Here is a 12,642-nt window from a genome sequence, read left to right as displayed (position 1 = left end):
TGATGAAAGGAAGTTGAAATCCTGAAGTTATTCTAAATAAACCTCTGAAAATCAAGTTTTACTTAGAAGGTTTTTAGGATTATGGAAAAGGTGTCCTGCTTGGAATGAAACAATAGATTGTCTAAGCTGTTTAAGCTATACAGAGAGGGTACGTAGGGAAAGCCATTCATGCCAGAGCACAGAATGGGGTTCTGCGTCAGCTCCAGGCATATATGTTGGCACAGAAGCTGTGGAAAAGGGGAGTTCCAAATCTTTACATATAGGAGTCGCTATTCAGCTTCTGCCCAGCTGACCTTCATAGTAGCCTTGTCCTTTAGCCCTGCAGCGCAGAGTTAATTTCATCTCTTCAGCTTAATCCTTTAGCATAAAGGAGGAGATACTCATCTCCTGCTTCGCCCGAAGGTGAAGTAGTTTTTCACTGTGCAAGCCATCATGCCTCAAACCAGTCAAGCCCTCTATGTGTACATTTATTCAATCTTAGAAGAAAGAAAATGTTACAGAAAAGTTGTGTGCAATGGGGATAGGCCAAAATTAAAATCCATAAAACTGGGAATCTCCAAAGTTTGTTTTATTGTTAAAACTAAAGCATTAATAGTAAACATAGATAAAGTTGTCCAAGATTAAAATTCTCCTTCCAAAATGCAAAGATATATATGACTACAAAATAATATTATTGAGTCAATTTAGTGGTGAGTGTTCTTCTCTTGGCTTTTATAGCTATATACATTGACTATTAAATTAAATCTTGCTTTTAGTGATGGCAGGCACCAGTTCCCAAAGAATAATTTGTGGCCTTCCAGTGGGACTGTGGTTATGTTTATTGATGAGAAGGTTGATCTCATGGCCCTTATTTTCAGCTACTACATTGCATTTTCAAAGTAGCAAAAGATATATTTGACACTAGCGTAGTTTTTAACTCTTCTGATGAACAGCTTGCTGCCACTACCATTAGGAAAGCTTGGTTACTTCTAGTGGGCAGAAGGGTAGCTGTGCACTTTGACTATATTATTAAGAAGTTTCAGAAGCCAAGTTTGCGTATGCCTGTTTAAGTCCTCATAAAGAATCAAATGTGCAAAGAAATGGTTTGGTAGTTAATTAAAAGGCACAAAGTAGACTGCAGTATTTTTAAGGTTGTATGCTGTTTAAAATTGTGAGAAGTTTCTTTCTTTTTCTTTTTTTATGGTTCTGAATTATAGTATTGGAATCTCGGCTCCTTATTCATCTACCAGCCAGATGTAGTGTAGGAAGCCAAGATACGTGCTGCTACAGACTTCTCACCGATGAAATCAATCGTGACCTGGTGAACCAGTTTCCAAGAATGAAAGTGATTTAGTTTCTCCATCTGGCCTGTTCTGAGCAGAGGATTTTGGAGCCATGCAGTATGTGTGGTTCTAAGATGGGCTTCTGTCTGGTGGGGCTAAACCAGCTTCATTTCAGTCACACTGCAGGTTACCTTTGCAATGATACTGTGCCAGCTAAAGAGCATTTCTGGAGTAGTTTCCCATTTTGTTAACGTGGTCACACCACCACCTGTGCTCTAGGTTTGTAAACTGTATTTATGAATTGTTTACTGCTTCAAGATTTGTTGGTTTATTATCCTATCACTGTTTTTTTTTTTTTTGCATGGTTTTAGAAAGCCGTGCAAACTTATGAAAGCGTTTTAATCCTCCCCCCCTCCTCCCCTTTTCAAATTTGGTAAAACAGGAACAATTAATATCTCTCTTTTGCCTCTTTCTTTATAAAAAGTATTTTTCTTACTACTCTAATTTCCTTCTAAGGAATATGAAGGAATAAAACGGTGTATATGTAATGCCTTAAACATAGGGGTTGGGAAGTCCATCACCCTTGATATCTAGTTTTAATGGTGTTTTTTGGTGTTGGCTAAGTTTTCCTTTTTAGAAACATAGTTATTTTGGATATCTGTATCCCATGTAAGGCCACATTTTTATTAATGCCCACAGGAGTATAAGTGTACTTTATAAGAGTAATTTTTAACAGCACTGGAATTATTTGTATTGCATTTTGCTAAAATGTCTAATGGAATGTGTGTTTTATCTTTCACAAGATTTTATACATGTTTATCTTTCACTAGTGTTTTTCTGGGTAATTTCTAAACTGAAGATGGTATGATGCCAAATTAAAATTTTGATTCAGAAAGCTTTAATGTTATTGCATCAGCAGATCTGTAAAAGTATTATTCTTGTGAAAAACGGAAACTGATTGTTTTCATAGTACCTTTACACATCTTTAATTTGAACATGTAGTATTTTGTATAATCTGGACCACTTCTGCACTGTGCTGTGTATGAGTGGGCATATGTGCAAGCATGTAACTCTATTTTGACTTGTCTGTTGATCAAACTCTGATGAACTCTGATTTTTGTCTGCTAATCATTTGTGAAGGTTACTGGGATAATCCTGTTGCCAGGCTAAGGTTTTGAACTGTGGTCTGCAGTCGCTGTCTCTCCCCGTTGTCTAAGAGTTAAACATCGCAATTTTCTGCTGAACTAAACAATGCTGGTGGAAAGCTTGTGGAAGACTTGTTTCCAAATGTATGCAATGGGTGGAAGAGACTGTTATTTTTTTCCTTTGGGCGTTGTGAGTAGTCAGTAAATAATGCTGTCTGCCTCTCAGTACCTCTTTGAAAATGCAAACGTAGCCTTTTCAAGTAAAGGGTCTCTGTTTTGCTGAATACAGCGTTTGCAGCGAAATTGCAACGTGCTTGCTGGAACTTGGCTATTTTTTTACAGAAATGTGAGGGACACCAAAATATCAATGTGATTTCATTAAGTGTTTTTTTCAATAGCAAACATGTAAACAGGTTTGAAAACTATTAATTTAATATGATAAGCTTTTTGTACAGCCTCTGCTTATACAGCAATTCTCAAATATTTTCTAGTAAAAAGAGTTTTGTCCCTTAGAATTTCAGTTACAAATCTGAAAGCCTGATGTCAAAGATGGTCTTCTATTTGGGATCTTTCCCTTTAGTGTTATTGCATTTTGACTCTTTTTAATGTGTCCCCATGTGGAGGACACATTAAACAATCTGAATGAAAGTCTTATTTTCCAGAAGGAAGGCATATACCTGTCCTCCACCTGTGAACCTTTTGATGTACCTTTAAGTTATATATATTGATTTAGTTTAAATTTGATGGAGTTCTGTCTATTGTATCTTTGAATTGTATTAGAGTGTTTTGTAGTGGTTTGCCACTGCTTGAATAGGCCAGATCAAGAAATTTATTGCCAATTAAGCACAGGATGTTTGAGATTTTTAGTGATGTTCTCCGGATGACCTGGATTTTTTATGATCATCTTGACTTTTTCATTAAGCTACAATTTTAATTGAGTTGGTTCAGTTAATGAAGTAGTGACCTTTCACCCTTGGTCCTGAATCTGTGCCAGAATTTTACGCAAAATGGGTTTTTAGGGCCTTTGCTTTTTTTATATAGTATTATTTTTGTTTTATATAAGAGCATTTGCTTAATGAGTAAGAATGTCATTCTTATCTCATTATGGATGTCTAAGGCTGTGATGAATTAACCCACCTTTGAAAGGATGGTCTCTCAGCCATGGTTGCGAATGAAATCGTTTGTGATTTCCTTCTTTAGAACAGTGGCACCTGCATTTAAATGTTTGGTTACCTCTCACTGCAGAGTTTGACTTTTCTGTAGTTTCCCTTTCCTTCCTCACTGTCAAGTCTTTCTTGACTGGTATTTTTAACTGTCCAGCTGTCTGATCAAGTGTTACCATATTTGTCATTCTTGAGAATAGCTTAGTGACATGTATTTTGTTTAGGCAACAATAGTCAGAAATAGTCAGAAAGTAAAAAGCATTTTTACAAAAATTCTGCAAATTAAACTTCTTAAAATTATAAGATTTGAGGGACTTATTGTTTTGTCTGTAAGGGAACAGTTGCTTATCTTTGATCTGCTGGGAGTTTGCAAGCTTATCCAGTTACTTCCGAGAAAGGAAATAATGTCTCATGCAAGTTGAAATAGAAGTATTAGAAGGAAATGTTGAGGGAGAGGGTGAGAAGAGAAAAGGAGGATGCTACTAGAGAGTTGTGCAAAATAGCTTGGAAAAAAACCTGGAAAGAAGTCCTATTAGGAAAAGGATACGGAGTGTGAAACTGTTCATGCATATTTGTCTTGTAGCTGGAATAAATTACCTCTGAAGCAAATCATCTGATTAAATGCTTTCTATATGTCTGTCACAATGAGGACAGTAAGGCACCACAGTAAAATAAGAAGGAACTGAGAGGGACTAGGTTGTCTTATGCGAGATGCATAGAGATTCTTATATTTTTATAATGTATCTAAATTAGCTTTTATGGATGGAAGAAAAAAAAGGCAGATAACTGTTTTATAATTTTCGTTATATTATTTATCTTTTATATTTCCTTCCTGTGTCTTTTACGTAGAGAAGCGCATTTTGAGAGGTGTATGGCTCATATACACTTGTTAAAATGCAGTATGCTGAGTCTGTAAGGAAGACGTTGTTTAAAACTGGACAGTGTTATTTGCAGTGCATAGTAATGGCAGTTTTATTGCTTACAATGATAGCTATTTACCAACTTCTGAGCAATGGTGTATATTCTTACATACCAGTAGATGGCATTCTTTGTATTATATGCAGGTATACATATGTTTATTTTGTGTACACAGCTGTCCATTTCACAGCATTCCGCTACATATTCTCCCAAGGGATTATAAACAATTTCTTATAATAATATAGTCTCTAGACTACAAACTAACTTCAGTACTCTCCAGTTTGTGAAGCGTTATTTTGAGCCTTAGTTGTCTAATGATACCTGCACCGGCGAGACATCTGTGTTAGGATTTCCTGAAATTGTTGGCAATTATTTAGGGCATTCACTAATAGGAAGACAAATTTCATGATCTTTCTACTTTCCTGTATGCACAATACATGCAGTTGAACTGATTTGTGGGAGAATTCTGCTTGTGTTTTACCTGTTGCTATGATAATGACTAACTCTTCGTATTTATATTTTTCAGTACTGAGGGGCTTTGTATCTAGGATGCATCCTACTAAACACTGTGCACCAATAGTTTAGAAAACATCCTTGGTTTTGAAGTGGTTACAGTCAAAGACTCATTATGCAAATAGGTGGAACAAAGAATCAAAAAGAAGCAACCACTCCTTTTCTCCAGCCCCCTTCCTTCACCATTATAAAATTACAGATAGTATAATGGACACTCCAGTTTTCTCTGTATTTCCCTTTTTCTCTCTTTCCTGACTGAGCTTTATCTCTGGCTTCAGAGCAACTCATTTATATATTGTCATGCACTGTTTTGTTAAAGACAAGTCCCATATGTATTTCAGGTGGTGGTGGTTGTTTTTTACGCATCCGTCATTGTACTACTTGGTTTGCTGCTCTCATGGTTTACTGTGTTCTGTCACCTTTTCCACTGCTGCTGGCTTCAGAGGTTTATTTGCTGCAGATATTAGCATCTCTCCACGATATTTGGCTACAACAAAGCATCCATTCTTTTATTTCTAACACCTTGTTAAGAGTAAGCCTTTTGTAGTGCATTACCACAGCAACTCTATCAAATGAAATGAACTGTGAACAGGTCTACCACTAAATGCCAGTAGGTGGCACACTCTTTATTAACGAGTTACTGGTATGTACATACATAAAAACGTACATACATACGTCAACAAGCACTCACACGCAGTTTTTAAACAGCGGGGTAATTTAGATGTTGTCGGGGATTAAGCTAATGGTCATTAACGTGGCCTTTCTGTGGTCCCATCTGGATGTGTTTTGTTAGAAAATTAGTTAGTATTATGTGGTAGTTTGCCTTTACTTTGTCAAATTTGTCAGAAGGATGACAAATAAAGATGAGTGCTTTCTCTAAGGAAAGACTGGGTTGAACTCAACTTCTCCAAGCAAAACTATGTGTATAAAATAATGGCGTTACAGAGTGAACACAAACAGGCATTCACGGGAACTGATAATGAGAAATAAAAAATGGGAATTAGCTATTGTGTGCTATACCATCATATAAATTGTTTTATGTTGCTGAAGTTTTCCGCTCTTAGTAACAACTAAGAGCAATTATTAAATAAATATGCCCCATAAAAATGGAAAGAAACAAAAACAGTCTACCAAATATCCCGCTTCTAATGGCTACCTGTTCTGGAGGCTTTTGTATACTTGTGAAAAATTCTGGAGTGGACAATTACACAATAATGATCCTTTCTATGAGATTGTTTTGTTTTATGTTTTGGAATTTTTAGATTACTCTTCTTCATGATTGGTCAGAGCATTGAAGAACTTGGACTTTAATGCAATTTTAGTAATCTGATTACTTATGCAATATAATTATTAATGATCTCATCATTCTTGCAAACTTTAACCCATGTCTAAATCCTACTTAGGCTCATATCGTGTGGACAGGATGGGAAAGGCAGATTTCGGTGGCATTTGTAAATTGCTAAGCTATCAAAGTTGCATCTAAGAAATCTGAATGTTGTATATGACTTGTGAGTCAAGGAATACTGAGGAAGAATATTGGCATTCTGAGCAAGAAAAGCTGCTTACAATTGTTTCACAGATTAAAGGGGAAAACATAAAAAATTTTGCTTCTTAATTCGATGTCAAAATTCTATTTACATAGTTTTATTTTTCTGGGTACAAAACTACATACAGTTATACCATCTTTTTCATCTTAAACCTGATCTGTTTAATAAAGAAGCTGAGTAAAGAACAGCGAGTATACCTAAATGAACATAATTGTCACAACAGTTAAACTGATGGCTTTCCCACTATTGTTTACTTAAGTTATAAGGTATCTAAAGCATTTGTTGCTCCATCCTAGCTTCTGGGTAGTTCTCAGTCCACCTTATTATACAAGGAAGTTTAAATATGTAGCAATGGCAGTGAATATAAAACTGTTCTTTGCTACTTTTGTGCTTTGCTGCTTACTCTCTTGACAGGTACGTATTCTCATTTGGATTTTTTTTGCAAAGAATAACTTCAGAAGCTATAATTTCCCAGTAAATGATGCTACTAAACCTCCATTATACTATCAAGGGATATTTTTCCCTGTGTCTAGTAGTATGAGTTGCTTCTCAACTTTTCTTCTTCTTTACTTGTTCTTTAAAGGTTCTGATCATGATAGCCTTCTGTTCTCCTAAGGACATAATTGGAGCATTTTTCAAAGTTTGGATTGCAGGGCATTAAAATGTGCTCAACAGAGGTGAGTGAGAAGCATTTAGAAGGAGATAGGTGGTGACTGTACCTATGAGAGTTACAAACCAGCTGAAACAGACCGAAGTTATACAGAGTTTTATTTGAACAATGCTGATCAACTAGATCTCGGGAACAGAATGAAACGAACACCTGAAATGCACTCTGTTCTAGATAGGTTTCTCAGTTATATGTAATAACAAAAATTAAGAAGCTATTCTGACTGAAGATAAAACAGCTGAAAATCCCCCGTCAGAGCTGAAAGGACATATAAAAGACTGAGAAGTGCCATTTTTGTCTCTGCTATCAAGCTACAGAAAAGTCAGAAGGCAGCTTTGCTCTTTATAGCTGTTGGAAATAAAGTATTCAATGTTTTAAAATAATTTTCAGTTAAATCGTCCAGAGGAAGCTGAATGGATTTTTATTGCAGGCGTATAATACAAAAACTATGCATGCACTCATACACACATGCACGCACACACACTGTAAAATGAAATGTAAAAAAGAGTTGTTATTTTTTTAAGATAGAGAATGCATAAAGACAATGGGAGTAGTTTTAAATTCTGTAAAACTGTTTGTGAATAATGTAAGATTAAAAAAATCAGTCTTGCAAACTTAAGGGCTGAATTCTGAATGACAAATCAAAATGTGACAAGGATTTGAAACAAACACTGAGAGACTTCAGCAGATTTAAACCTAACTTCTGATGCCTACTATTTGTCAGTCAGCAATGTGACCATTAGAGTTCTGTCAAAAATGAACAAACTTCTGTCAGTTGAAGCTAAAATGAGTTGGGGAAATGAAGAGCTGATTTTTATCAGAACCTGCTATAAAATGAAATCTGATGGGCAAAGGGAAGGAACTGAGGGAGCATGGCGATCTCAGAATACTAGGTAGGACTTCAAGTTTTGGTAGTGTTTGGGGCAATGGACAAGGAAAACGCTCAGAACTTTCAAGGCAGAAGAATAATACTCAGTGGGGGGAAAAAAAAAACTGGGGAGACTAACTGTTCAGTAATTCTTTTTTGAAGGATGGCTGTTCTAAAGAGCCACTTGAAGGGTACTTTTTTGGCTATGTACAAAAGAACATAAAGCAAAAACACCAAAAGATTATGGGATTAAATATTTTAAAAGAGAATATCTGATAATGCCTCATAAGGAGAGACATGTCTCAAGAAGTGACAGATGCCAGATGTTAAGCTTGCTTATAATGTCAGGGTTTAATAGTTGGTCTTAGAAAATCAGAGCAAACATTTTCAAATTCAGCCATCTCCATAAGGAAAATTGTTCTTTTGTCGTCTTGACTCTTTTTTGGGTTGGGTTCAGCAGTCAGTTCCTCTCAGCTGAATGCAGCCGCATGTTTTTGGAAAATAAGGAAGTTACAGGAACCTGGAAGAAAAAGAAAAGCTAAAACAACAAAAAACCCAAATGCAGCAACAGAAGAATGTAATCAGAAGCTCTGAGCAGTTTTTTAAAGAAGTGGGACTGCTGAGCTAAATGAAACAAGCAAAAATAGTAGATGTAGCATACCTGTGGAGAAAGTGTTAAGCAAGGAAGCTCACAGGAAGAGGAAGAGCATCATATATGTTCAGAAAGTCTTCTGAATGGAGTTCATGTACTTAATTGAGTTGCCTGAACCAGGCTGGTGGGTGTGACATTGTGCAAAGATGCCTACCAAACACTCTGTGCAGTAATTAGAAGAGTTTGAGAAATAGAAGGGAATTAAGACAGACTTTTAAGAAAATCTAATCCTTAGGTATTATGATAATAACTTTCAAAAAGACAGAGGGTATCATTGCAGTTATGTTATATTCTTATGGTTAAAATGGGAGAACAGCACTGTTTGAATCATGGGCCTAACAAAAGCAGGAGTCCATAACTGTCCATATTCTTTCATTGGCCTTAGTCCACTTAGTGAAATGTTTGTATTATTGAAATCAAACTTCAGCTGAAATGATGATAAACCAATTATGGCCATTCAAGAAAATGGTCTGAAGACGAATTCAGAGAATCAAACACTTTTTCAGCTCTAAATACAATGTTTGTAAACTTGAATTCAGACCTTGGACAGATTTGTTTACTGGAAAATCCAAAAAGCATTTGGCAAAAGCTTAGTGAAGCAAAGCTTAGAAATAGATTGGTTGTTTTTGATGTAAGCTCTAAGAGTGTTGAAGACGAAGACCAACTGAAAAGACTTGTAGTTGTACCTTTTGATGTTGAGTGTTGGGCCCGTAAAGTGACAGATGACATTCAGTGTAGATAAATGAAGAATGATGCATTTGGTGTGAGGGATCAAGAAGAATAAAATGCTCCACAGGACAAGGTGAGCCAGGATCCATGGATGCCAACAAGGCAGGCGGGGCAGTGGCTTTATGGGCAAGGGGCCCAGTCCCACAGTACCCAAAGAAGAAGAGCAGAGCATGTCTGGGGATAGTAACCAGGGTCTGCCACAAGTCCAGTGATCACCAGGCATGTTCACACTGACGAGGCACATCCCAGGTCAAGCCAGGAAGTCAAGTCCAGACTTGAATACATGGCCAAGCATATCCATAGCTGCAACATAGTTGAGGCAAGGACTAAAGGCAATCCCTGTGCTTAAATGTAGCTCCCAGGCAAAGTCAGGAGGCCCCAGGTTCTCACAGTTCTTGCTCGCAGAACATTTCTTACAATTATACTGTATCAGAGCTGGCCTTGAGCACAGGCAGCCAAATCCCCAAGAGGGAGGGGAAAGCAGTTGCAGTGTGGAGAATCAACTCCTTAGTTGGTCATTAAGACTGAGAAATGAGCTCATGAATAGATATTTCTGCGAAAACACTGCTCAGTGTTCAGCAGCTTTTGTTAACAGAAAGAGAGTACTAGGAGAGGAATAGGAAACAAAATGAAAAGTAACGTATGCTACTCATAAATTTGTGGTAATAGATAGTCTGCACCTTGAATACTTGGTGTAGTTTCTATGCCACCATTTTGAAAAGGATACCATAGAGCTAGAAAAGGTTCATAGGTGAGCAACAAAGGTAATCAAAGATATTTTGGCATCTTCCAGTTGAGGAGTGACTAAGGAGACTAGGAGTCTTCAAACTGAAAAAGAACCTATTCATAGAGAGAGATACCAGAGGTCTGTAAAATCACAGATGATACAGAGAGGATCATCAATGAGTGAGTGAATTCTTCATTGTGTTTCTATATAAGGATGTAGCATCATCAGGGAAAAGTGATAAGTTCAAAATTAAAAGTAGTAGTTACTTGTATGATCTATATTTAAAGTGTAGAGGCCGTAGGATGCATAAAATGTTTTGGATATTAGAAACTTATGTAGGTATAAGAGAAAATTGGATAAAATAATCAAAGATAAATTCACTGAGGACTACAAAATTAAAAGGTGCCAATTCTGGCTCAAGAAGACCCTGCGCTGCAAGATACTCCAGCATACTCCGGATACTTATATTTCTATTGTAGGAAATAGGCAGATGCCAGAATATGCTTGCTGTATTCTTGTAAGTTTTTCCAAGGCTCTGCCTTTCACTGTTTTCTGAAGCAGGATACTAGGTAGATAGAAATCTCTTTTTATGGCCTTTATGTTTTTGTGTAATTACATCTGTCTCATTTCAACACGCTGTGGGTTGTAATTGTTAAAGGTAGCACTGGAGAATATTTATATAAATACTCATATTTAAGAATATGAGAATGTAATTGAAGTATACTATTTCAGGGGGCCACTACTGTTCCCAGTTTGAGAGGGCCAAGGAAATGTATTGCAATACTCTGTGGGTATAGGAACTGCTATCATGGTTCCTTTAATGCAGTAGAGAAAAATATGTTAGAAGAGAGAAATCTTATTTAGAGATTTAAAAAAAACATTTAGTTTTGACAGAAATATTTTAGACTGATCTCAGATGAATATGAAATGATACTAAGAAATGTATTAAGGCTTATTTCAGAAGTTAAAATTGCAAGCTGAGTCAAGTGAGAATCCCCTAAATCTGTGTAGGCATAGATTTACGTAGTCTTACAAAATAAAAGTATTTTGATTATTGTTCTATTTCGTAGAGATAGCCATACAGTAAGATACTGTATTTAATAAGGTAATTGCTGCCTATTCTCTACTCTTTTTTCTTAGCTATAATATATTTAGTATACATGTAAGATATATTCTATATAGAATTCTACTATATTAGTAGGCTACAGATCAATAGACTTTTGAGGTATGCCACCCTAATGACATTTTTTGGCTTTGTTTTCTTATTGAGGTTTGTTTCAGGTCTCATTTTTGCCTTGAGTGATTTCTGTGTGATACAATGTGAGGTTTCTATAGAGGTGAATTAGGAGATGTAGGAATACAGTTTCAAAAAGTTTTGTTTGAAAAATCCTGGAAAGGCTTAGCCAGTTAAGCTAATTTTCCTGTATCTTTCAGTTGCCCCTTGAGGGGCAACTGAACAAATGTGCACTGTGAGGAGCTGCTGTGTGTATGGCAATTAAAAAGAACTTTTAATCGGGAAGTCAAACAGGTTTTTGTATGTGAGTCTCTTCTGCCCAAAGGTCGTGCTATTTTTTTCTGAGATGGCTAAAGCAATATTTTTATTTTATATTTTATTTTATATTTTATTTTATATTTTATTTTATATTTTATTTTATATTTTATTTTATATTTTATTTTATATTTTTATGATGATTGAAATACAAAGGGAAATGCATTCATTAGAGACTGAGGAAAAAACTGGTTCTTGGTGGTGCCAGCACAGGCTTTCTGGCTTTCTGACAGATGCTTTTTTCCTGTTCCTTCAATTTAGTAGTCTTTTGTAGGTGATTCGTGTTCCTGCGAGCTGACTGCTTGACTTTGGCTCAGTCTTGGGTAAGAGAGGGCATGATTATATTGGAAACCTGCTTGACTTCTGCTCACTGGGATGGACCATTCTTCACCTTGGAGAAAGTGATCCTTGAATATCAACCAGTTTTCTTGGACCCCTCTTCCTTCTAGGGCCCTATCCCATGGGATTCTTCCAAGCAGGTCCATGAAGAGGCCAGAGTCTGCTCTCCTGAAGTCCAGGGTTGTGATCCTGCTTTTTGCCCTGCTCCTTCTTCCCAGGATGCTGAACTCCATCTCATGGTCACTGCAGCCAAGGCTGCCCCCAGCCATCACATCTCCAGCCAGCCCTTCCTTGCTTGTAAGTATGAGGTCCAGCAGAGCACTCCTCCTTGTTGGCTCCTCTATCACTTGTATCAAGAAGTTGTCATTGATGCTCTCTAGGAACCTTCTGAATTGCTTGTGCCCTACTGTTTTGTCCCTCCAGCAGATATCAGGGTGGTTGAAGTCGCCCATGAGGACCAAGGCCTGTGAATGTGAGGCTACTTCCAGCTGTCAGTAGAAGGCCTCATCTACTTCTTCCTGATCAGGTGGTCTGTAGCAAACACCCACAGCAGTGTCACCCAT

The 12,642-nt window shown here is 36.9% G+C and overlaps 1 protein-coding gene across 7 annotated transcripts in view; it reads left to right on the top strand.

Moving 5' to 3' along the window:
• LOC135323501 (Fanconi anemia group C protein-like) overlaps positions 1 to 12,642 on the top strand; it is an 85,193-nt gene that overhangs the window by 25,887 nt on the left and 46,664 nt on the right. The window contains exon 2 of one of the 7 annotated variants that reach the window (XM_064499875.1): positions 12,190 to 12,376. The exons of the other annotated variants lie outside the window; for them this stretch is intronic. Coding sequence (XP_064355945.1) covers positions 12,224 to 12,376 — 153 coding nt within the window. The 5' untranslated portion in view covers positions 12,190 to 12,223. The remainder of the gene's footprint in view (positions 1 to 12,189; positions 12,377 to 12,642) is intronic. 7 annotated transcript variants of the gene reach the window in all.

The sequence above is a fragment of the Dromaius novaehollandiae genome, chromosome W, assembly GCF_036370855.1.
Source record: "Dromaius novaehollandiae isolate bDroNov1 chromosome W, bDroNov1.hap1, whole genome shotgun sequence".
Classification (NCBI taxonomy): Eukaryota; Metazoa; Chordata; class Aves; order Casuariiformes; family Dromaiidae; genus Dromaius; species Dromaius novaehollandiae.
The sequence above is the reverse complement of the archived record's forward strand: the minus strand, read 5'-3'. Positions and strand labels throughout refer to the sequence as shown.